The sequence below is a fragment of the Notothenia rossii genome (assembly GCF_949606895.1).
Source record: "Notothenia rossii genome assembly, chromosome: 1".
Lineage (NCBI taxonomy): Eukaryota > Metazoa > Chordata > Actinopteri > Perciformes > Nototheniidae > Notothenia > Notothenia rossii.
Genome location: NC_136912.1, coordinates 70,878,757 through 70,905,959, shown reverse-complemented (window position 1 = coordinate 70,905,959; position 27,203 = coordinate 70,878,757). Strand labels below are relative to the sequence as shown.

Below are 27,203 nucleotides of genomic sequence, written 5' to 3'. Positions count from 1 at the left end.
CGACAACAACAACAATGTCCGATTGTGCTCCAGCTTCCTCTGTACCTCTTCGGAAGGCCAGATTCCCAGTAGGTAGCTGGTCTCTTCAGTGGACCACTGCTGCTTGTTAATTTTCTCCATTGTTGTGTACAAACTGGATAAAACGCTGGCTTTTTGTTGTTGTTCAGGAGTTGATCCCCCTGCCCCTGCCCCCGCCTCGACGTAAGCGTGACGTATGTGGTGCTTTTGCTCTGGCCGGACAATTTTTTGGTGCTCGAAATGAACCGGATTCCGGAGCTAAGAGGCTGCTCCGCTGCGGTGTGAAGAGGAAAACCCGGTGCTTTTCAAGCTCCAGCTCCAAACCGGCCCTGAAACACCGTTGGTGTGGATGAGGTATGAGTGAAACGTCACAGGGTTAAGGGATAGTGGATAGGAGAATTCAAAAGGATTTAGGAGAAGAGACTGCGGTACTTTAGAGAATCCGACTGCACTTTCACTATCCGATGTGTTTATGATGCGCCAGCGGAATTCATAAATGTGCGTCTGCTGCTCTGGGGAAACTATGGAAACGACAGTTTTCTATACAGCGGACTACAACATGGATGTATAATAAGAGCGAGGGACTACTGTTAACTCATCTAGAGACTCTGCACCGTGCTCTGATGCTGTTGCTTTATGCTTTATGAACGTGGACAACAGAGAAACATATTCTTCATGACCAAAGTTGGAATTGTAATAAAAAAGGAAAGTGAAACTTATGCTCGTCAGTCACCCTCTTCCTCCGGTCTACATTAATACAAATGATCCCAATACGTATGATTGTATGAACTATGAAAATATCTTAAAATCAATACAAATGTATTTATTACAAACGTTAGTCCTTAACATCTATCAGTGTGTATATCACCATTCAAACATCTTTTAAAAGTTGAACAACCCCTACACAGCTCAGTAAACACTGAAATGTTGACTTTATTTGATCATTTCAGTAAAAACTAACGTTCATATTTGCTACCTGTCATGCTCCATGTTTGCTCTTGAAGTTTTTTGTGTTTTTTTGTGTTTTTGTGTTTCTATGTTCACAATCTTAGTTTAATTTGTGGACATGCTAAAATGTGCCCATTCGCAGTAAAGCAAAGGCTGATGACCGCGGTGAATTTAGTTTTAGGTTGGATATTCGACGGACATTCGAGGACCCGCCAGCAGCGTCAGTTTCCCGGACCCGCCGGCAGCGTCAGTTTAACGGGGAGATCTTCTCCGCGAAACGAGGCTTTCACTTAGGGACCATCAACAAATGACATTTACAATTACACAAGAAAAATGTTCTTTTTAATAAATCGACAGCTTCTCGATCGTGTGAATGTGAAGCAAATTCACCCTAGTGCATACATTTATTGAAAAAACCTCTTTTTATTGCATTTTAATACTTTAAATAGGTTTTATTAATATTTTTGATGGAAACATTTGCTTATTTCTTCAATAACTTCCAGGTCATGTGACCGATTCACTCAAAATCAGTGCTGGGGCAAAGAACTACACTGGCTGCATAGGACACACCTCTTTTTATTGCATTTTAATAGTCTAAATATTTTTATATTAATATTTTTATGGAAAAATTAGCTTATTTCTTCAATACCTTCCAGGTCATGTGAACTAATCACTCAAAATCAATGCTGGGTCAAAGAACTACACTGGCCGCATAGGACACACCTCTTTTTATTGCATTTTAACACTCTAAATATTTTTTATTAATATTTTGATGGAAAAATGAGCTTATTTCTTCAATACCTTCCAGGTCATGTGACCGATTCACTCAAAATCAGTGCTGGGTCAAAGAACTACACTGGCTGCATAGGACACACCTCTTTTTATTGCATTTTAATAGTCTAAATATTTTTATATTAGTATTTTGATGGGAAAATGAGTTTATTTCTTCAATACCTTCCAGGTCATGTGACCTAATCACTCAAAATCAATGTTGGGTCAAAGAACTACACTGGTTGCATAGGACACACCTCTTTTTATTGCATTTTAACACTCTAAATATTTTATATTAATATTTTAATGGAAAAATTAGCTTATTTCTTCAATACCTTCCAGGTCATGTGACCTAATCACTCAAAATCAATGTTGGGTCAAAGAACTACACTGGCCGCATAGGACACACCTCTTTTTATTGCATTTTAACACTCTAAATATTTTTTATTAATATTTTGATGGAAAAATGAGCTTATTTCTTCAATACCTTCCAGGTCATGTGACCGATTCACTCAAAATCAGTGCTGGGTCAAAGAACTACACTGGCTGCATAGGACACACCTCTTTTTATTGCATTTTAATAGTCTAAATATTTTTATATTAGTATTTTGATGGGAAAATGAGCTTATTTCTTCAATACCTTCCAGGTCATGTGACCTAATCACTGAAAATCAATGTTGGGTCAAAGAACTACACTGGCTGCATAGGACACACCTCTTTTTATTGCATTTTAACACTCTAAATATTTTATATTAATATTTTAATGGAAAAAATTACCTTATTTCTTCAATACCTTCCAGGTCATGTGACCTAATCACTCAAAATCAATGTTGGGTCAAAGAACTACACTGGCTGCATAGGACACACCTCTTTTTATTGCATTTTAACACTCTAAATATTTTTTATTAATATTTTGATGGAAAAATGAGCTTATTTCTTCAATACCTTCCATGTCATGTGACCGATTCACTCAAAATCAGTGCTGGGTCAAAGAACTACACTGGCTGCATAGGACACACCTCTTTTTATTGCATTTTAATAGTCTAAATATTTTTATATTAGTATTTTGATGGAAAAATTAGCTTATTTCTTCAATACCTTCCAGGTCATGTGACCTAATCACTCAAAATCAATGTTGGGTCAAAGAACTACACTGGCTGCATAGGACACACCTCTTTTTATTGCATTTTAACACTCTAAATATTTTATATTAATATTTTGATGGAAAAATTAGCTTATTTCTTCAATACCTTCCTGGTCATGTTACCGATCCACTCAAAATCAATGTTGTGTCAAAGAACTACACTGGCTAAATAGGACACACCTCTTTTTATTGCATTTTAATACTTAAAATATTTTTATATTAATATTGTAATGCGAAATTGAGCTTGTTTCTTCAATACCTTCCAGGTCATGTGACCTAATCACTCAAAATCAATGCTGGGCCAAAGAACTACACTGGCTGAATAGGACACACCTCTTTTTATTGCATTTTAAATACTTAAATAATTTGTATATTAATATTTTGATGCAAAAATTTGCTTATTTCTTCAATACCTTCCAGGTCATGTGACCGATTCACTCAAAATCAATGTTGGGTCAAAGAACTACACTGGCTGAATAGGACACACCTCTTTTTATTCCATTTTAATACTTAAAATATTTTTATATTAATATTTGAATGCAAAATTGAGCTTATTTCTTCAATACCTTCCAGGTCATGTGACCTAATCACTCAAAATCAATGTTGGGTCAAAGAACTACACTGGCTGAATAGGACACACCTCTTTTTATTGCATTTTAATACTTAAATAATTTGTATATTAATACTTTGATGCAAAAATTAGCTTATTTCTTCAATACCTTCCAGGTCATATGACCGATTCACTCAAAATCAGTGCTGGGTCAAAGAACTACACTGGCTGCATAGGACACACCTCTTTTTATTGCATTTTAATAGTCTAAATATTTTTATATTAGTATTTTGATGGGAAAATGAGCTTATTTCTTCAATACCTTCCAGGTCATGTGACCTAATCACTGAAAATCAATGTTGGGTCAAAGAACTACACTGGCTGCATAGGACACACCTCTTTTTATTGCATTTTAACACTCTAAATATTTTATATTAATATTTTAATGGAAAAATTACCTTATTTCTTCAATACCTTCCAGGTCATGTGACCTAATCACTCAAAATCAATGTTGGGTCAAAGAACTACACTGGCTGCATAGGACACACCTCTTTTTATTGCATTTTAACACTCTAAATATTTTTTATTAATATTTTGATGGAAAAATGAGCTTATTTCTTCAATACCTTCCAGGTCATGTGACCGATTCACTCAAAATCAGTGCTGGGTCAAAGAACTACACTGGCTGCATAGGACACACCTCTTTTTATTGCATTTTAATAGTCTAAATATTTTTATATTAGTATTTTGATGGAAAAATTAGCTTATTTCTTCAAGACCTTCCAGGTCATGTGACCTAATCACTCAAAATCAATGTTGGGTCAAAGAACTACACTGGCTGCATCGGGCACACCTCTTTTTATTGCATTTTAATACTTTAAATATTTTTATATTAATATTTTGATGGAAAAATTAGCTTATTGCTTCAATGGAGGATCCTTTGACCTAAGATGTTCATCGTCATAACCACACTGTAGCTATGTTCGTATGACAAATAAAAACCTTGAACCTTGATTCATGAATTAAAGTGCTACTTGTTGTTTTGCCCGCTGACCGGCTGGTCCTGTTGCTCGTCTTTTTTTTGTAACTAGCTGATGCTCAATCTAATCCTGTTCTTCAAAGTCACTGTCGGACTCAGAATTCTCAGAAATGTGACCCACACATTCTGATACACCTTCCCCTTCCTCTACATCATCGTCAAATGGTTCTCTCTCTTCCAAAATCATTTGCAAGGCCCTCTGAGCAGAGCATAATTTGGCCATCTTGATCAGTTGTGATAAGACACACACACACAAACACACACACACACACACACACACACACACACACACACACACACACACACACACACACACACACACACACACACACACACACACACACACACACACACACACACACACACACACACACACACAATTTCCACATTCGTGTTAGCCCCGAACCTCCTGTTTGTAATATAAATGTGTAGTACAGTGGGTGGTCATTTTAAATGTGTTCTGATATAAGTTCTTCACAGAAAATTAGCCAACGCCATTGAGTGTGAGGTTGAACAAATAATGTATCATATCATTTTTGTTGATTTATTTATATAGATTTTTTGATTAGATCATAGATACGTCCATGAGTTAAGACCATGGTTAAGACATGATATGATGATTCACACTCATGTACAGGTGGCGGTATGCACCTTTAAAGTTGTTTGCAATACGCCAAACATCGAGAGAAGAAGAAGAAGAAGAAGAAGAACACGAAGAAGACATTTTAGAAACCAGATCACATTGTTTGATCTAAAAATGGTGCGCTTCAAAAAAGGCAAGACAAAGAAAGCTTTAGACCTGTGGCAACAAGCAGGAGGTAGAGATTTCATCACCAGGTCTTTAATTTCTCATGGTTTTAGTGAAGTTAATGTTACAACTGAGCAGTGGTCCTCAGTTACACTTACAGTGTTTAAAGGTAATAAGAAAGAGCATCTTAAGTGGTTGAGGGTCATCTGGGGTGAAGACCGACGTGGAGTCCGGACTGAGGTGCTTCAAGCAGGTACTGTTAAAAAATAATTTTGATGAGCCCCAGAGCAGAGTCCCGCCTCGGATACCCGGCGGATAACCCGCAAAATAGTTGTGTAACGGGCAGACCCGGCGGCAGACATACGTCTCTGGGCGGGCATTTGATTTGCCAGGGCGGGCCACCCCGAAACTTACATTTCCCGGGAAATCTGAATTGTCAACGGGGGTGGGGACTTGGGCAAGCACGCAGGCAAACTTGAGGAGCGTACACAGGGTGGAGTGAGGTTGAGCGATAAAGAGAAAGGGGGAGAGAGAGAGAGAGAGAGAGATGAGCGAGGGGCAGATAGCGTGTGCAGCGGTCTGTTTGCGCACAGAACCGGAGTTTGTGAGAGAGCCGGCTTGAGAGTCAATTTCTCTGAGTTGCCATATTCCTTTCATGAACCACTTCCTGATATCCATTGTTGCAGATAAATATAAATGATAATAGACAAACTAACCTAGCAAGAGTATACTGTCAGGCTGCTGTGCCGCATCTCACTCAAACACCCACATGACTCAACCCAGCGAAAAACCAGTCTCGCGCGCAGCCTTTCATTCAGAATTTCATTGAGAATTTCATAGCAAAATAAAAAAATGATATTAAACTAATCTTTCAACATAGTTTAAAACAAAAATAAATATTAGGACAGAGCCCTACAAATAACAACCATAAACATAATAATAAAACAATTACAATGTTGTATTCAGCCCTGATTAAAACTGCGGGCCCAAATCCTGGATGGGCGGGCCCAAATCCTGGATGGGCGGGCCCGGCCCCATGGGGCTCGCCCATGACGCCGGGTCTGGTAACGGGCAAAACATACACGTAGGCCCATATCCAGGGGTGCACATAACTGGTACGCATGCGCGGAAACAATCTGAATTGCGTACCGTCACTTGTGTCACAAAGTGCATTTGCGTACCGTGGTACTTGTGAAGCTTTTCCAGAAGGCGGTTCGATCACCGGACGACAGAGTCGGTCTCCGTGTGCACAGACGGGGCTAATGTTAACGTCGGTCTGTACAACGGAATTGTGCCAAAAACTACGCCAACCGGCTGCGGAGGGAGACTCACTGGAGAACTGCGCTAAAACAGCTGATCACAACGTTCACGCTCTGTGGTCACGAAGTACTCCACTAGCCCCCCCAAAAATTCACAACGGGTCGGGTCGTGGGTCTTATATCAACAGGTCGGGTCCAGATTTGACTTGAAGATAATTGCGTGTAACGGGTCGGTTCGCAGTTGCTACTGAGCTGCGAGGGTTCGGGTGGTTGCAGATTTGCAAAACTGGACCCATGCAGGACTCTGCCCCAGAGGCTTTTAAGTTGAAGCTTAACCCTTGTGAATCCCTTTTTAAAAACATTACTCTGAAAACACTAACGACAAAAATGTCTGCATCTAAAAATACTGTAATAAAGATATTATAGGCTATGTTAATAATGTTGTTCCACTTTCAATTACTTACATTTTTTAACCCAATTCAGTGCTGATCATAATTATCAAATGTTCATTCACTTTTATTTTTTTCGCTAGGGATTTGAAAGTCACTATTTTGATTACACATTATTAAGAACATGTTTCCAAAACACTAACATCTTTACCAAATGCCGTGTCATATTCTTAACACAATCAGAATGCTCGCAAAATTAAACAGTAGCCTGGATAATACATTTCATTAGGGAGGCATAAGGGTTAATGTTCTTATTTAATTAAATACTACAGCCATCACAGTAGGATGTTAACATAATTTACTGTAATTGACCCAAGGATGGCAGATTGCTTAAAGTTGCATTGTAGTCTTGCAATAAGAGATACAGTAGTTAAATGAGATTTTTTACTTTTGTAATGTTTGTATTTAGGAAAATATGTCAGTGAAAGAGGGAGAGATGGACAGCACAGTATCAAGAAACAGTCTTACAGCGCACCTACGGGTGAGGAAGACGAGGACACAAGTCAGGATGAAAGGGAAATAAGTAACGCACAGCCACAGTCTGAGATAGACACAGAAGAGTCAGACCAACAAAGTACAGAGACAGACACCAAAACGACAACAACAATGAACAGAAAGGGACAAACAGGCAAGGACAAGAAAGGGCCAGAAAAGGATAAAAAAAGAAAAAGAAACAAACGAAAAACAGGGACAGAGCCTGTGGGGAAAGATGAAGATAAGAACGATGAAGAAAAACAGTCTTACAGCGCACCTACAGGTGAGAAAGACGAGGACACAAGTCAGGATGACAGGGAAATAAGTAACGCACAGCCACAGTCTGAGATAGACACAGAAGAGTCAGACCAACAAAGTACAGAGACAGCCACCAAAATGACAACAACAATGAACAGAAAGGGAAAAACAGGCAAGGACAAGAAAGGGCCAGAAAAGGATAAAAAAAGAAAAAGAAACAAACGAAAAACAGGGACAGAGCCTGTGGGGAAAGATGAAGATAAGAACAATGAAGAAAAACAGTCTTACAGCGCACCTACAGGTGAGAAAGACAAGGACACAAGTCAGGATGACAGGGAAATAAGTAACGCACAGCCACAGTCTGAGATAGACACAGAAGAGTCAGACCAACAAAGTACAGAGACAGCCGCCAAAATGACAACAAAAATGAACAGAAAGTGCAAAGCAGGGCCAAAAAAGTTCAAAATTGCCATGACAAGAAAACAATGGAACAAAATTAAACCTAAACATTGCAAAAAAAAACTCCGTCCCCCCTGGACTGATACATTTTATCAGGAATTTTTGAAAAATAATCCATGCTGCACACTTGCTTTCAAATACCAGCATGTTAAGACAAATGATAGCCGTAAAAAGAATTCGCCATTTTTCTGTGCCTCTGCAAAATGCACATTTAATGGATGCAACGCTGTCTACAGTTTCTCAAAAAAGAACAGGCCAAAATCAACGGATAAAAAAATATTTTTTTAAAGTCATGCGCATTGGTGAAGTTATACACCATAAAAATCAAAGGCGATTTAGACCAGCAAAATACACGAGAAGAGGAACAATTTCCAAAGCCTTAACCAGTGGTGTCAGCAATTATTATTACACTCTGTTGAGACAGACACCAGTAGAGGAAATAATGGCTGGTAACATAAGCAGAAGCCTCACCAAAGACGTATTAAAGAAAATATCCTCTGAAGTGAAGAAAAGTGCAAGGCTCCACGATGACATGATGCTTGAACTCATGTTGACTCAAAAATAATCAAAGAGAGCAGCAGTCATGCATCATCAAAAGGCTATCTTCAGCACCTACAAATTGATCCGTTTGCTGTGCATTTATACACAGATGCTGGAATAAAGATATTGACTGAGCACTTGAAAAAGCCAACACCTACGGCCCTCTACCTTGATGCCACAGGCAGCGTGATACAGAAAATTCCTGATCAAAATAAGCGGGTCTTGTATTATGCTTTGGTTTTGCCCGGAATGGGTAAGGATAAGCCTCCCTTGCCTGTCACAGAACTGATCACCAATAGCCATTCCATTCCATCTATTTCCCATTGGCTCATGGAATTTAAGAGAAAGTTGTCTTACACAACAAAAAGAAAGATAGCACAGGTTGAGACAGATTATAGTTGGGCTCTGATAAACAGTGTGCTTCTGTCTTTTAACAGGGAAAATATGTCAGTGTACCTTGACAGAGCATTTGAGATAGTGTCTGGACAAACTGAACTGATTCCTAACTTCACTGTGCTGCATCTGTGCTCTGCTCATATCATGAAGGCTGTGTCACAAGCATTTGGAAAAAAAACTGTAGACAGAGGCACACAGGAATATGCAACATTCTGTTTCGCGTACATCCTGAACTGCACAAGTATGCAGGAAGCCTTTGATGTTTTTTTATCATATGTGTGTGCTTTTTGATGCAGAGGAGTACACTAATTTGGTGAAACAGAGCAAAATGTACCTCGACAAGTGCATTTTGCAAACTCGGGACGTGAAACTGAAGGAAAGTGGACATGTAATGGGAGAGGAGGAAAGCAAAATGGAAAAAAATGCTCATAACATTATTGGAAAGTCCCCTTTTACACAAGCTTTTCAAATCAGACGGGACCAAGCAGAGTGTGACATTCTCTCTGACGATGCTGTTCATGTAAAAAACCACTACCTCTGTCCTGGTGCCATTGATGCACTGTTAAAAAACTACATGGGGATCTTCCCATTGTGGAGTGGTTTGTTGCTTGGGGATCTGTCGCGACATAGAAAAGGTACCTCTAAAAAAGATGGAAGTCATAAAACCAGGGATACCAACTGCCATGTTGAGCTCTGGTTTGGGTTGGTCAAACACTCCATCCTTTTAAAAAAAAAGTACCTGAGACCAGCTGAGTTTGTCTCCAAAATGTATGCCTCAATACAAGGAAGATATATAGAGCACATTGAGCAACACAATCTGCCAATGCATATTCTGGACAAAAACTTTGGACATCCTAGCAGGCCAGATGATGACCACGAGGAACAGTGGAACAAGCGGGAAAGTTCTGCTGGTCACACCAAGCCCAAGTCCAAGTACTTCAATCCACCAAAAACACTACCCAACCCCAAGAGCCCACCTGCCACAAAGGTGAAGAAAAGAAAAGTGGACCAACAGGAAAAATATGCACAGGGAAATGTGAGTTTCTCTAAGACTTACTATGTTCAGAGTGTGTAAATTGTTCTCCAGCATTTGAATTGTAACAATGGAATAAGTAAATATTGTCAGAAAGTAAAGCATGGACTAAATTGGTGAGTGAGGTGAAGGACAAAGGACATGAAGTATTATAACCCAATATGATTAGGTGCATGTTGTAGGGGGAGAATATGAAGATGAAAAATGTAAATACAGCATACAAACTTATAACAGAAACTAGATTTCTAAATCAGACTTTAAACTGCAATTACAGTTTCTGTTCCTGAGCAGCCTGTTTAATGTCATTTAGTGAAAACTCTAAAAGGGACTGAGGTTAAATGCATACACATGGACAGTTTAATTATATTTTGTGTATGTAGCTTTGATGGTGCATATACAAAAACAAGGCCTCCACCCAAACATTCAAGATTTTTAACCCTCTGGTATCATTCAAATGCACTACCCTAATTAGTCATTCGGGACAAAAATGTCCAGAGTGATACCGGAGGGTTAAAAGATTCCTCAAGTGTCCATATTAAACAGAATGCATCTATTTCCCCTCAATCTTGACTTAGTTGACCTGGCTGTGGAAAAAAAAGGACACCGAGGTGGTCGTGGCAGTGCTCCCCTCACAGATGAAAGGACGCATCTTACTTATCCGCCACTGTGAGCTATGCTCACTTCGACCCCACCAGTGGTTGACAGGGGAGGTACGTTACTACATGTTTCAAGTGTCTGAAGTTTCACTCTACACTGTGTCATTTTCTTTATCTAGCATTTAACGATTTCTGCCCAAAAAGTATCTGAAAAAAATGTCTAGATACTTTTGTCAGTCACAAGATTCTCAAAGTTGCAGGGAATGAAAGTTCAGTATAACTGGGAATATGCATTAATTGGCAAATTGTTATGATTTTTTTTGCCAGGTAATTGAAGGCGTGTTTCATGTTGCTGCCGACAAATTCGGCGTTGTGAACAAAATGTACTTGCTAAATCACTACACAGCAGGTGTCATTTTGTTCGGGGACAGAACTCAGCTAACATCTCACAGTTTACCAAAGGTAATGTGTGTGGTCTGTGTATGTTTATGTGTGTGGTGTGTTGTGTTTGTGCATGGTGATACTTTAGGGGGAAGTAGGTGTGGATTTGATTTGTGGGCTCACACTCACCCATTAGGTACATGGAGTGAAGCATTGGCTGAGATCTTAAATAGGAAATTAACTGAGATTATTTTACTGTATCCTCTCTGAAACTATAGTCATTAGTTAAATCACCTGATAAATCTACTTACTTTTGAATTTCCATACCAACACTTGTTTTAAGCACGACAAATGAATGGCACAAGAACAAAATTGTCAGACTAATGTTGTTGTTATTTTTACCTTAGCCTTCAAGTTTGTTTTAATCCTTTATTTGATGGCATTATAGGTAAAATTTGACAACTATGAAGCTGTCCTGTCCTTTGTACTTGTCAACAACAACCACTGGAAGTTGCTGGTTTGTAATTATTTTTGTTATTGTATTATTTCTGTTAAAGCACAAGACTTACATGGTGAAACCAAAAATCTTTTTTGATGAAAAGTGCTTTTACTTTTTCACAGTACATTCATGCCAAAACCAGCACCGTATTCCTGGTGGATCCAGCTCAAAGCATCGAAGAGCTTGATGACTCCGAACATGCTGCCAAAAGAATACAGTAAATCAAAATTCAATAGATATTTGAAAATTCAAGGAAAAACTATATTTAAACGTAAAAAATGTGTCACATTTAGTTACATTCATACTCACAGACAGCATTGAAAGCATTTTAAACAGTCTGATACAGTCTTTGTTCAGACAGTGATATCTATAGCTGACCTGTGGCTGCCCCTTATACAAATAAATGGTCATATGGTGAATACAAACAGTATGAATTTCTGTTACATTATCTTTAGGAGCCACATAATTAGAAATGTAAAGTGTGTTGACATTATCCTTTCTCAGGGAGTACTTCAGGATGAGGAGGACACGCCACAGCATAACAGACTGGGTGGATGTTAAGTGGAAGGGAGGCGTTATGGGTCACCCACTTCAAAAGGATGGATGTAGCTGTGGTGTCGTTGTTGTGAAGGTGAGCTGAAGAGATTCTGTTTTCATCCAGTTAACAAGCAGAGTTTTTAATGTGAAAGACAGTTTAATGCAAGGACGGATTTAAAAAAGCTGTCAAAAGTAGTGGTTGACCGATAAAGGTTTTTTAAAGGCCGATGCTGATCCCCATAATATTTAGCAGGCAGGTTGGCCAATGGACAATATATAGTATAATGCCGATATCATGTTGTTGTTTATTGTATTTTTCACAACTGACAACAATTGGATTATGACACAACATTGTTGAACTTAAATTAGTATTCACTTGAACACAGAAAGTTTAATTGACAAAACTTTGCTTCTGAATATCTCAAAATTCCAATAATAGGACCGGTCTATATCAATAATCAAAGGTTTTGGGAGGCATTCTAGTCAAGGGTGGATGTTTTCTATAATGTGTCTCATGTTTTTGTCTGTATCTGTATTACTATACAATAAAGAAGAAAAACCCTCCATAACATAAGTGTTGTTTGTTTAGATGGCAAAGGCAGTCATGGAATCCTTCCCTCTGATCCCGAATGTGAATTTCGAGTGTTCAAAGAAATACATGACACAGGAGAGGAGAGAACTGGCTCTCGAAATCCTTGAGGCACCAGGACAGGTAAATAAATATGAATATATGTATATGTATATATGGGTGTCTGTATGTATATATATATATATATATATATATATATATATATATATATATATATATGTATTTATATAGAAGCTGACATACATGTATTGTTATCTTGTTTCAGTCTTTGATGAGCACACTTATTGTGCTATGTGTGCTGCCTTAAGGCCTCCAGGATCTGGATCTCCCATCACAGACTGGATGAGCTGTTGTGAAGAAAATGTGTAATTGTGATGTCTACATTTATTTATTTATTTAACAGGGACAGTGCACATTAATGAACATTTCTGTAAATATGCCAGAGTTAGCCAAGAGGCTATTTTTCATCTGTAGTCCCTGGACAGATTTTAAAAGTCAACCTAAAACACATTTAATTTTAAACAACTAAATACAATACATTTAAAAAATGCAACACTCACTACTGGAATACTTAAATCAAAAAATGTAAAAGACAGAACAATAAAACAAAAAAAATAAAACAAAACAATAGAGCATGTTAAAACACAGGGAGTGGGTTTTAAGGAGTAGATGATTGTGTCAGCTGATTCCTCACTAACACTTGAGTATTAAGACAACTGAATGGTAATCTAAGGTACAAATATATTATAAATACATTATTTATTTCACTTCAACAGGTTCAGTGTGATGACTGCTAACGATGGTACCATGCCCAGTGTCTGGCAATGGACAGCAGAGACCTTAAAAAGGCAGAGACAGGATATTGGAAATGTCCTTTGTGCAAGTAATACTTGAAATGTGCTCAATGATGACGATTAGTAAAACATGTGTCCTGTGTAGCCTTGTTTGTATTACTTTCTGATCATTAATCACTGGGTCACATGACAGGGAAGCTATAGAAAAAACCCTGAATTTGTAATAGAAATATTAATATTAAATAGAGGATGTAATATTATCCGATATAAAGAGCTGTTTCTATTGTGTACAGACTAGTATTCAATTAATAAAGTGATTTTGAGTCATTAGTTATTGAAGAAATAAGCTAATTTTCACATAAAATTATTAATATAAAAGTATTTAGTGGGTTAAAATTGAATAAAAAGAGGTGTGTCCTATTCAGCCAGTGTAGTTCTTTGACCCAACATTGATTTTGAGTGATTATGTCATGACCTGGAAGGTATTGAAGAAATAAGCTAATTTTTCCATCAAAATACTAATATAAAAATATTTAGACTATTAAAATGCAATAAAAAGAGGTGTGTCCTATGCAGCCAGTGTAGTTCTTTGACCCAGCACTGATTTTGAGTGAATCGGTCACATGACCTGGAAGGTATTGAAGAAATAAGCGAATTTTTCCATCAAAAAATGTATATAAATATATTTAGTGTTAAAATGCAATAAAAAGAGGTGTGTCCTATGCAGCCAGTGTAGTTCTTTGACCCAACATTGATTTTGAGTGATTAGGTCACATGACCTGGAAGGTATTGAAGAAATAAGGTAATTTTTCCATTAAAATATTAATATAAAATATTTAGAGTGTTAAAATGCAATAAAAAGAGGTGTGTCCTATGCAGCCAGTGTAGTTCTTTGACCCAGCACTGATTTTGAGTGAATCGGTCACATGACCTGGAAGGTATTGAAGAAATAAGCTCATTTTTCCATCAAAATATTAATAAAAAATATTTAGAGTGTTAAAATGCAATAAAAAGAGGTGTGTCCTATGCGGCCAGTGTAGTTCTTTGACCCAACATTGATTTTGAGTGATTAGGTCACATGACCTGGAAGGTATTGAAGAAATAAGCTAATTTTTGCATCAAAGTATTAATATACAAATTATTTAAGTATTAAAATGCAATAAAAAGAGGTGTGTCCTATTCAGCCAGTGTAGTTCTTTGCCCCAGCATTGATTTTGAGTGAATCGGTCACATGACCTGGAAGGTATTGAAGAAATAAGCTCAATTTCGCATTCAAATATTAATATAAAAATATTTTAAGTATTAAAATGCAATAAAAAGAGGTGTGTCCTATTTAGCCAGTGTAGTTCTTTGACACAACATTGATTTTGAGTGGATCGGTCACATGACCTGGAAGGTATTGAAGAAATAAGCACATTTTTGCATCAAAGTATTAATATACAAATTATGCAAGTATTAAAATGCAATAAAAAGAGGTGTGTCCTATTCAGCCAGTGTAGTTATTTGACCCAACATTGATTTTGAGTGAATCGGTCCCATGACCAGGAAGGTATTGAAGAAATAAGCTAATTTTTCCATCAAAATATTAATATAAAATATTTAGAAGGTTAAAATGGAATAAAAAGAGGTGTGTCCTATTCAACCAGTGTCGTTCTTTGACCCAACATTGATTTTGAGTGAATCGGTCACATGACCTGGAAGGTATTGAAGAAATAAGCTAATTTTTGCATCAAAATATTAATATACAAATTATTTAAGTATTAAAATGCAATAAAAAGAGGTGTGTCCTATGCAGCCAGTGTAGTTCTTTGGCCCAGCATTGATTTTGAGTGATTAGGTCACATGACCTGGAAGGTATTGAAGAAATAAGCTCAATTTCGCATTCAAATATTAATATAAAAATATTTTAAGTATTAAAATGCAATAAAAAGAGGTGTGTCCTATTTAGCCAGTGTAGTTCTTTGACACAACATTGATTTTGAGTGGATCGGTCACATGATCAGGAAGGTATTGAAGAAATAAGCTCATTTTTCCATCAAAATATTAATATAAAATATTTAGAGGGTTAAAATGAAATAAAAAGAGGTGTGTCCTATTCAGCCGGTGTAGTTCTTTGACCCAACATTGATTTTGAGTGGATCGGTCACATGACCAGGAAGGTATTGAAGAAATAAGCTCATTTTTCCATCAAAATATTAATATAAAATATTTAGAGGGTTAAAATGGAATAAAAAGAGGTGTGTCCTATTCAGCCGGTGTAGTTCTTTGACCCAACATTGATTTTGAGTGAATCGGTCACATGACCTGGAAGGTATTGAAGAAATAAGCTCATTTTCGCATTAAAATATTAATATTAAAATATTTTAAGTATTAAAATGCAATAAAAAGAGGTGTGTCTTATTTAGCCAATGTAGTTCTTTGACCCAACATTGATTTTGAGTGATTAGGTCACATGACCTGGAAGTTATTGAAGAAATAAGCAAATGTTTCCATCAAAACTATTAATAAAACGTATTCAAAGTCAGGGCCGTGGGAAGTAGGGGTGCTGAGGGTGCTGCAGCACCCCCTGGTGGAGGACAGAGGATCTGCACTTCCACAAGATGTACCGGCGGGGATTGTCGTTAGCTTCTGCTGCGCTAACGGATATAAGAAGCTGTTTCTACAATAATGTGGAGAGAGAGTTCTGTCCTGTCAGACTGAGAGGCTCAGTGAGGTAAAGGACTCTGAGGGTTTAGATAGTTCACTTTAGTCTAAGTTATCTCAGTGGGTCTCAAACGTTTTGATCACAATTTATAATAATAATAATAATAATAGATTTAATTTGTTAGCGCTTTTACAGGTGCTCAAAGACGCTTTACAGATAATAGTGAAGAAAAAAAAGAAAAGAGAAGAAAGGAACAACAAATAAATATATAGTTAAAGTTAAAGTCAAATAATACAAAAACAATCACACATGAAAAGCCAGATTGAAGAGGTGAGTTTTTGTTAGTTTTTTGAAGGTGGTGAGGTCGGTGCAGTCTCTGATGGGTTGTGGGAGTGAGTTCCAGAGGGAGGGGGCAGCGACGGAGAAGGATCTGTCCCCCCAGGTCCGGTGATTGGTGCGGGTGGGGATGGATAGGAGGTTGGCTTCTGATGAGCGGAGGCAGCGGGAAGGGGTGTGGTGGTGCAGTAGGTCTTTGAGGTAGGGGAGGGGCTGGTTGTTGAGGGCTTTGTAAGTTATGAGGAGGACTTTGAAGTGGATTCTTTGACGGACGGGGAGCCAGTGGAGGTTCTGGAGGATGGGAGTGATGTGGTCTCGGGAGCGGGTGTGGGTGAGGAGGCGGGCAGCAGAGTTCTGGATATGTTGGAGTTTATTGAGGAGGTTGGATGGTATGCCATAGAGGATGCTATTGCAGTAGTCGAGTCGTGAAGTGATGAATGCATGAATCAGGATTTCAGCAGCAGAGGAGGAGAGTGATGGGCGGAGACGGGCAATGTTTTTGAGGTGGAAAAAGGCGGTCCTGGTGATGTGATTTATGTGGTGGTTGAATTTGAGCTGACTGTCGAAAATGACTCCGAGGTTGCGGATGTGAGGGGGGGGAGATAGAGTGTGGCTGTCAATGGTGAAGTTGAAATTCTGGATGTCTTTGATACGGGATGGGGGGCCGATGATGATGATGTCTGATTTGGCACTGTTCAGTTGGAGATAGTTTGTTTGCATAGTTTGTTTGCATCCATGCTTTTATTTCTGAGAGACAGTTGGTGAGAGTGGAGTGTGTTGTGGGGGTGATGGTTTTTGTTGAGATATAAAGTTGGATGTCATCGGCGTAGCAGTGAAATTGAAGGTTGTGGCGACAAATTATTTATTTTGACAATTTATGTAAGCAAATACTTCAAAGGGACACCTTTATAATTATTAGGATAAATAAAAACAGGTTTGAAATCATTCCAATGTATACTATAGGACAGTAAACCAAAAATATTGTTTAAAACTGGAGAGATTTAAAAATATGCATAAATAAATGTTAACTGGTCAAATAAGATATAAATGAACCACAAAAATAAAACAAGTTAGCCTACATTTATTTGTTATTGGCTATGGTAGGTTATTGGTTATGTTCACATACAAACCGATCTTTTTCACATGGGTGTTTAGAGTTGTATCCCCTAGATCAGTCTCTAGTAATTGGGCGCTCAAAGTGCACCAGATTGAAGTATTTTACTTTAAAATGTTAAAAAAAATCTTCCCGGGGGGACACCCCCGGACCCCCTTAGAGGATCTGAAGTCCACCCCCCAATTCAACATGTTCATGCAATACTAAATACATTTGAAGCCTTTTTATATAAGCTGTCCACCATATCAATACGTTTCTCTTTTTGTAGTGTATTAGTCTTTTGTAGAGGTTTTTCATTGCCAGCTAAAATCTTGCCTAGTGCAGCAAATTGGTCAAAACCGGCCCTGGTGTCATCCCCACAGCACCCCCCATTTGAAACATGTTCCCACGGCTATGCATGAAGTGCTCTTTAATCTGGGGGTCTTCTTCCAGTGTCACAATTCTGATGACTACTGACAGCTATTCAGTGTGGCTAACATCCGGGGTGCAATCTAAAATGAGGGAAAAGTACTTGCATTTCTTTATTTCTTGTACTATTGTTGATAGAATCTTTCCACTGATGCATTCAATCAACTCATTCTGAATGGTTTTGCCCAAGTAGCTGTGGTGGGATGTTTGACTTTTAATCTTGTGGATGTGGTCTTTCATCACTGGGTCAAACTGCGCCAAAAGCTCAAACTCTTTCAAAAGTTTCCATTTGAAGGAGAGTGGAGTATTTCTGTCTTTCCTCTCAATGCCATATTTCGCCCTGCCAGAGACTGTACAATAGCAACCAGTCATGTCAGCACTGCTCTCCACCGACTCTTCTCTGCCTCAAGGAGGGCCTGCTCTTGTTTGTCTATTGTTGTACCTTGTTTTAATCGAACTGCCAATTCTTTCCATGACGTCAAATTGTTCAGGTGTTCCAGACTATTTTCATGGCTGGTCAAAGCAGCACTTGCATTTTTCCAATCCGACAGTCCTGCTTTTGTTAAATGAATTTGTTTTGGAGAGAAAAGTTGACAACAAAAACCAAAAAGACTGTTCTTCTTTTTTGAATATGTCACCCAACTTCTTTTGATCCTTTCTCCATTTACTAAGGTCCTGCTGAAGTACTGGTGGTGGCAACTTCTCCCATCATCTCTCCTTGGGAAAATGAAATCAGGTGTTATCTGATATGGTCCTCTCCGAACAAACTCTTTCCTCATTGTGTCTGTGAGATGTGAAGGGCAGTCAGCAGGATCGGTTGGTAGTGGATCGTCTGTCTTTGTCTTTGTCTGTCATCTGGAGGGCATGTGAAGCACATTTTCTCACCTTATATTCACAATATCTTCACACACACACACACAACCCCAATTCCCAAAAAGTTGGGAGAGTGTGTAAAATGTAAATAAAAACAGAAAGCAATTATTTGAAAGCATGAGGACAATTAGGTTTATAGCTAAACATCTTTACATTCATCAGGCACACACCTGAGAAGAGTGTATGGGTGGAATCTGTGGTGCAATCAGGATGAGATGCAGCAGGCTGTTCTGACGTTCCTTGCAGTGGTTATGGGCCTATACATATATAGAGAACAAACAAGAGCAAATATATTGGCTAGATTAGAAATGGCACGACAGTCATTTTTACATTCAATCATTTATCATCACATCAGGAACATCTATTGACATATTGTACTCACCAGAACAAACAGGCACAGTGGTCAGTGCCAGGGTGGAATCAGTGGTCATCTCATCAGGATGAGCAGCTTGCTGTTCTGACGTTCCTTCATGTGGTTCTAGGTCTATAAATATAGAAAGAACACACAAGAGCAAATATATTGACTGGATTTCACATTAAATTATTTACCATCAGGAACATCTATTGACACATTGCACTCACCTGAGGAAGCCGGCACAGCTGAGGTACATGGCTGTTCCTTGTCAACTGATGCAGCAGGTGGTCCCAGATACGTTAAAAGTGAATCTAAAATGATATAACAAAATGTGTATTATCAACATTGAATAATTTCCATTTGTTAAATGTAGCTATTATTTAGTTAGTAAGCATTTGGACAGCCTGACAGGTCTGATTCAACTAATCAAGAGCTATGCCTATCTTATTAGAACAGTTGAATCAGGTGTGTTAGTTCTGGGTTGGTACGAAAACATTCAATAGGACTGGAGGAACATTGTTATTATTACTAATATTTCTATTTCACGACACAACGAAAATAGCCTTATGACAGTTTCGACTGAATGGCAATAACAAACCATGGCTAGCTAACGTTGGCTTGGCTAACTAGCAATATTACATGATCCATTCGCTAAGGTTGACAATACAATCAAAATTGCATACCTTTCACCTTGGCACATTTCTCTTCTTCTTTTCTTCTGTTTTTATACTGCTCCCCGGATGGCTTTTGCCTCTTCATAGTTCTCTAACGTTAGTCTTTCTTTACTCAACGCTCAATTTTATAAACACTTGACCGATACCCATCAATGCACAGCGCTCTAGCATGTTCTGACTGTGAACACCTAAAGCCGAGGCTCTTAGACCGAGCGACCGTTTTACATTTTTGGCTCATTTTCCCTTATGTTAGAATTTTTTTTTTCTGTAAGATTAATGGTTGCAGATATAGAGGGGGGTGCCAAAACAATCTTTTTTTATTTTTTTTTGTGCAATTTTTGGCGCCCCCCTCTGGGTGGCGCTCTAGGCAACTACCTATATCGCCTATAGGAAGCTCCGCCCCTGGGCAGCAGGGTTACTGTGCGGAGCGCATAAAGCAGACCCTTCACGCGATAGCGAGGGGTAGAGTGAGGGATCGCAGATGCCGTGGTGCTCGCGGACGGATTAAAACAATTAAACCTAAATAGCTCACAAATTAAATTTGGCGGCCGTTAATATACCTGGTCGGCCCGCCCAAGTAAAGTCTATGTGTGGGAAACCCTGCTATCTTACCAGTTCTTATGCAACTCGCAAATATCTCTCTGTCTTCTCTCTTTTCTCTCTCTTCTCTCTTTTCTCTCTCATCTCTCTTTTCTCTCTCTCTCTCTCTCTCTCCCTCTCTCAATGTTGGTGCGCAAATGCGCCTTTTTTCAAATGATCCGGTGCTCTTTTTTGGCAGGGGGTGCGCATGCACACCGGTTATGTGCAGCCCTGCTTATAACATTACTTTGCAAGGTAAGCACAACCAAAATAAGTTTGTAAAAGCAGAATTTGAACGCTGTTTCTGTGCTCCTACAATATTTGTGTATAATACCATTACACCCTAAGCGTACAAGTACACAATAGCGATCGTTCACTGTTTCAACTGGCATGCTGTGGCATTTAACCTCATCACCACACCGCAAACAGACAGACGCACACACACACACACACACACACACACACACACACACACACACACACACACACACATACACATACACATACACATACACATACACATACACACACACACACACACACACACACACACACATACACATACACATGCACACACACACACACACACACACACACACACACACACACACACACACACACACACACACACACACACACACACACACACACACACACGGATAGCAGGGTTGTCCTGATGGACCGGCTCCGTTGGAGATCGCGGTCGTTCAACGCTGACTTGTGAGAAATCTTTCCATTTTCGATCTGTGTTCACATACTGAGAATTATAACAACATTAGCCAAGTAACAGTTCGCACTTTAACTTACAACGACCCCTTATAGATCTCACGAGAATGTGTATAAATATATACAGGACTGTCTCAGAAAATTAGAATATTGTGATAAAGTTCTTTATTTTCTGTAATGCAATTAAAAAAACAAAAATGTCATACATTCTGGATTCATTACAAATCAACTGAAATATTGCAAGCCTTTTATTATTTTAATATTGCTGATTATGGCATACAGCTTAAGAAAACTCAAAAATCCTATCTCAAAAAATTAGAATAGTTCCTCAGACCAAGTAAAAAAAAAAGATTTATAACAGCAAAACACAATCAAACATTTGAAAATGTCCATTAATGCACTCAGTACTTGGTTGGGAATCCTTTTGCACGGATTACTGCATCAATGCGGCGTGGCATGGAGGCAATCAGCCTGTGGCATTGCTGAGGTGTTATGGATGCCCAGGATGCTTCAATAGCGGCCTTTAGCTCATTAGCATTGTTGGGTCTGGTGTCTTTCAGCTTCTTCTTCACAATACCCCACATATTCTCTATGGGGTTCAGGTCAGGGGAATTTGCAGGCCAATCGAGGACAGTAATGCCATGGTCAGTACACCAGTCACTGGTGGTTTTGGCACTGTGGGCAGGTGCCAGATCATGCTGGAAAATGAATTCCTCATCTCCATAGAGCTTTTCAGCAGACGGAAGCATGTAGTGCTCTAAAATCTCTTGGTACACAGCTGCATTTACTCTGGGCTTGATGAAACACAGTGGACCAACACCAGCAGCTGACATGGCTCCCCAAACCATCGCTGACTGTGGGAACTTCACACTGGATTTCAAGCAACTTGGATTTTGCTCCTCTCCAGCCTTTCTCCAGACTCTGGCGCCTTGACTTCCAAATGAAATACAAAACTTGCTTTCGTCTGAAAAGAGGACTTTGGACCACTGTGCAACTGTCCAGTGCTTCTTTTCCTTAGCCCAAGTCAGACGCCTCTTCCGTTGTCTTGAGTTCAGAAGTGGCTTGACCATGGGAATACGGCTATTGTAGCCCATTTCCCGGACACATCTGTGAACAGTGACTTTTGATACCTGGACTCCAGCTTCAGTCCACTGTCTTTGAAGCTCCCCCAAATTCTGGAAGCGACTCTTCTTCACAATGCTGTTAAGGCTGCGGTCATCTCTCTTGGTTGTGCAGCGTTTCCTGCCACATTTCCCCCTTCCAACAGACTTTTTGTGGATGTGCTTTGAAACTGCACTCTGTGAACAGCTTGCTCTTTGAGAAATTTCTTTTTGTGTCTTACCCTCCTGATGGAGGGTGTCAATGACGGTCCTCTGGACAGCAGTCAGATCAGCAGTCTTCCCCATACTTGTGATTTAGTTTACTGAACCAAGCTGAGTGTTTTTCAAGGCTCAGGAAACCCTTGCAGGTGTTTCGAGTTAATTAGACGATTCAAGTGATTCGTTGAACACCCTACTAGTATACTTTTTCATGATATTCTAATATTTAGAGATAGGATTTTTGAGTTTTCTTAAGCTGTATGCCATAATCAGCAATATTAAAATAATAAAAGGCTTGCAATATTTCAGTTGATTTGTAATGAATCCAGAATGTATGACATTTTTGTTTTTTTAATTGCATTACAGAAAATAAAGAACTTTATCACAATATTCTAATTTTCTGAGACAGTCCTGTATAGATACATTTTCATAACAAAACAATGGGGTTTCAAAGCCGTTGCTAGGCCAATTGTTGGAGTTGCTATAGCAATTCCAAGCTACCCCCTGGCGCCGCCCCTGTATAAGCATGAAGAACAAACAAACACGGCCAAATTCAAGTTATGTCCCCCGGATGAACTGAGCAGGCAGAGTCCCTGTAGCATCACGGAGCTGCTTGCAGAGAGACAAGAAGCTTACAGCAGCAGTCACTGGAAAGAGCTGTCACTCAAAGTGACCACGCCCTAATTTAGGCATAACTTTAAAACTGAATATTAATTAAACAGATGAGTCGAGAAAAAATTCACCCCCAATCCATAGTCATGAAGGGAAAATCTAACTATACAGAGAATATGCTTTTTTGAACCATGATGTAAACACAGGGCCGTGGGAAGTAGGGGTGCTGAGGGTGCTGCAGCACCCCCTGGTGGATGACAGGGGATCTGCACTTCTACAAGATATAATACTAATATAATACCAAAAAAAATCAATTTTCAGCCTTGATGTAACACCATTCATAATTAAGTAAAGATAAAACCCTTTTCACCCCGGTTACATTTTCCATTTGCCCTGTACGATGGGCGCTGTAGTGATGAAAGTGGGGGATGTTGGCTTATCAGGCGCCCGCAGCTCACAGCCAAAGTGAGAGAGATAGCGAGAGGGGGTGCACCGTTACCGGCGGGGATTGTTGTTAGCTTCTGCTGCACTAACGGATATAAGAAGCTGTTTCTACAATAATGTGGAGGGAGAGTTCTGTCCTGTCAGACTGAGAGGTTCAGTGAGGTAAAGGACTCTGAGGGTTTAGATAGTTCACTTTAGTCTAAATTATCTCAGTGAGTCTCAAACGTATTGATCACAATTATGTAAACAAATATTTCCAAGGCACACCTTTATAATTATTAGGATAAATAAAAACAGGTTTGAAATCATTCCAATGTAGGCTATAGCCTACTATAGGACAGTAAACCAAAAATATTGTTTAAAGTTGGAGAGATTTAAAAATATGCATAAATAAATAAATGTTAACTGGTAAAATAAGATATGAATGAACAACAAAAATAAAATAAGTTACATTTATTTGTTATTGGCTATGGTAGGTTATTGAAAATGTTTACATGCTTATTTGATTAATAAAATGCAAACCGATATTTTTCATATGGGTGTTTTGAGTTGTACCCCCTAGATCAGTCTCTAGAAATTGGGCGCTCAAAGTGCACCAGATTGAAGCATTTTACTTTAAAATGTAAAAAAAATCTTCCCGGGGGGGCACCCCCGTACCCCCTAAAGGGTGTGAAGTCCACCCCCCCAATTAAAACATGTTATAATATTAAATACATTTGAAGCCTTTTTATATAAGCTGTCCACCATGTCAATATGTTTCTCTTTTCATAGTGTATTGGTCTTTTGTAAAGGTTTTTCATTGCCAGCTAAAATATTGCCGATAGGGCAGCACATTGGTCAGAACCAGCCCTGGTGTCATCCCCACAGCACCCCCCATTTGAAACATGTTCCCACGGCTATGTTTAAAGTATTAAAATGTGTATTCAATAACTGTATGCTCTGGAGTGAATTTGCTTCATATTCGCATCATGATCGAGAAGCTGTCGATTTATTAAAAATAACATTTTTCTTGTGTAATTGTAAAAGTCATTTGTTGATGGTCCCTAAATGAAGCCTCGTTTTGCAGAGAAGATCTCCCCGTTAAACTGACGCTGCTGGCGGGTCCGGGAAACTGACGCTGCTGACGGGTCCGGGAAACTGACGCTGCTGGCGGTTCCGCGAAGGTCCGTCGAATATCCAACCTAAAACCAAATTCACCGCGGTAGGCTGATGAATGGAAATGTTACTTTGCAATAACACAAAGATTATAAAATAAATTAAAGTTTAAAACTAATGGTGACAGGAGAGGAAAAGTTAGAGTATCAATGTAGTTTCATAAACTGGAAATCACGAATCACTTTGCAAAAACTTGTAAGTTAGTTTAGTTATTTCGCAAATGTCTATTATTCAGACCGTGAGCAGTGTAATTTGTATTATGTTCGGCCAAACAGAGCAGTTTGAATGTCAGACAATGTGAGAGACTCATTTGTAGATGAGGTAACATTTCGTGATATGTTTGCTTCCGGTAGATTTCCGATTTGTCACCCAGAGAGACAACAGCGCTGTCTGACTGGGAAACCCACAATACAAGCAGCTGCAGCGTCATGAAGGTCACACATCCCTGAGCAACAATGTGGGCGAACATTTTTCATCACTCTCGCTTTGTGGCCTGCTTCCTCACATTTGAAAAGGCTTTGAATTAGGCATAGCATCGGTTTCTGCTCACTGCTGGATGACAGAGAAAAATAATTGTACAAAACGTAGTTGCAAGCACTCTCGGCTCTTTCTGTTTTGAAGAGCATCACCAAGAATGTTTTACCGTAATTTGTTTTGTCTTGTTTCATTCATTTTATTAAATTTGCTTTAAGGCCAGGTGCAATCCTGAACAAAAATGCAGCATATGTTTGTTTATTTTTTGTGTTTTGCCCTTGAATCCCTGGAGAAAAAAACATAAGAAATGCTTGGTGTAGTTCGTTGAACCATGGCTGTTGAGGGCATGTTAAACCCTCTAGAGACGCTGCATAATCATTAGTTCATAATGTGTACTGTAGTCACTTTGTGCAAATGTGTTAAATGGGCTACCATTTCTGGAATGAAATACAATGTTATCATTGCGAACATGAAAGAAAGCACACTGTACTTTACTGTATTCTTTCAAAGTTCACATCGTACAAAATCCTGATAATGCTTCAATGCTTTAAACCAGATGATTGAAAACATTTCTCAAAATAATGTGTAAACCCACTGATGCGTCAATCTTTGAATAATAATTATAAACACATTAATGCTAACAAATTATTTCACATAAATTCATTCTATCTTTGGCACCACCAAAAGCTTTATTACTAAAACTAACTAATAAAATCTGACAAATCAGTTTGTCCTAAATGCATATAATAATAATAATAATAATAATAATAATAATAATAATAATAATAATAATAATAATAGATTACATTTTTTAATTAGAGCGCTTTTACAGGTGCTCAAAGCGTTTTACAATGACATATTACACATATTAGACATGTAGATGTCAATACTGTGGACATTAACCACAGGAGCAAATGCGGGTAGAGTGTATTGCCCAAGGACACAACGGCCTGAAGCAGTGGCACCGAGGCGGGTTATGAACTGGAGTTCACCAATGCCCCTTGATCTGATGATCAACGCTCTAACTGCACCAACCGCCCCAATATGTATTATATGTAGAGTGGACATATTATGCTATATTGGAAAAATATATTGTTGGGCCATACCTACATGTCTGTGAAATATTTTGCTTAAAATACCAAACAAATCACCCATTGTAGCCATGCCTCATACTGCTCATGCCCCTCTTTTGCAGCCCTGTTAGAGATTTTGGATCCGTAGCTTTAAAAAAGAAAGAGGAGGCGCAGCTAATGCCTGATCAGAATTCTACCGGAGATAAAGTTAAATTCTGCTGTGATAAAACACCACTCTGTTCTAAACCACATCAAAGATTATTTCTCAAACAGTATGGAGCTCAAATACTTTTTCTCTTGCGGGTTTATCACAAGGTGAATTCCTTTTTTTATTTCCTGCTTTTTGAACACATGTGCTCTACAGTACAGGTTAGCTCTGAGTGTTAGCGAGGCTTGCTAATGTAAATAGAGACTATATTACGGCCAAAACACGTCAGGCATTGTTTCTGATAGCAACTTTCTGTGGGTCCGCCGCCAATTTGACGTCAGATCGGCAGCAAATCTGTATCCGCTTGTTGTACCCCCGTCTTTAAAATATTTGGGTACGGAGGAAAAGAGAAAGGGTTTTATTTTCTGACGCTGCGTGAGTTCCCCGACACACCGGGGAAACATATTTATGTATAAAAGACATAAAAAAGTGCATTTTGCATGATAGTTCCCCTTTAAAGAATACCATCATCATATAATGAATATGGTTTGTATCATATAATAATTTCAAAATAAAATTCATCCATCCATCCATCTTCTTCTGCCTTCAGCATTTTGGGGCGGATCTCAGCACCCCCGGCACTTTGCCACTGTGGATTTGTTTGATTACCTTAGGCCCCGTCCACACGGAGACGCTAAAGTTATTTATCATCTAGTGTAGACGGTTCATCCACACGAAGCCGAAACGGAGCCGCGGTTTCGGAGCCCGAAACCGATACACTTTGAAA

At 38.8% G+C, this 27,203-nt stretch overlaps 2 protein-coding genes and 1 long non-coding RNA gene across 3 annotated transcripts; all 3 read left to right on the top strand.

Annotated features, from left to right (window-relative positions):
- LOC307030688 lies at positions 1-25,423 on the top strand. The gene is made up of 3 exons (XR_013805754.1): positions 1-68; positions 168-372; positions 25,075-25,423. It is a non-coding gene; the product is annotated as an uncharacterized lncRNA (long non-coding RNA).
- Positions 4,260-8,506, top strand: LOC307047422 (uncharacterized protein). Its single transcript, XM_079694394.1, has 2 exons — positions 4,260-5,471; positions 7,336-8,506. Exons 1-2 carry the CDS (start codon positions 5,084-5,086, stop codon positions 8,403-8,405), a joined length of 1,458 nt encoding a protein of 485 aa, XP_079550520.1. The 5' UTR covers positions 4,260-5,083; the 3' UTR covers positions 8,406-8,506.
- LOC307045017 (uncharacterized protein) lies at positions 8,578-13,044 on the top strand (the record flags this gene model as incomplete). Its single annotated transcript, XM_079690481.1, has 8 exons — positions 8,578-10,089; positions 10,662-10,796; positions 11,010-11,144; positions 11,512-11,580; positions 11,685-11,779; positions 12,067-12,193; positions 12,689-12,811; positions 12,997-13,044. Exons 1-8 carry the CDS (start codon positions 9,313-9,315, stop codon positions 13,042-13,044), a joined length of 1,509 nt encoding a protein of 502 aa, XP_079546607.1. The 5' UTR covers positions 8,578-9,312.
- Positions 25,424-27,203: the final 1,780 nt, after the last annotated feature.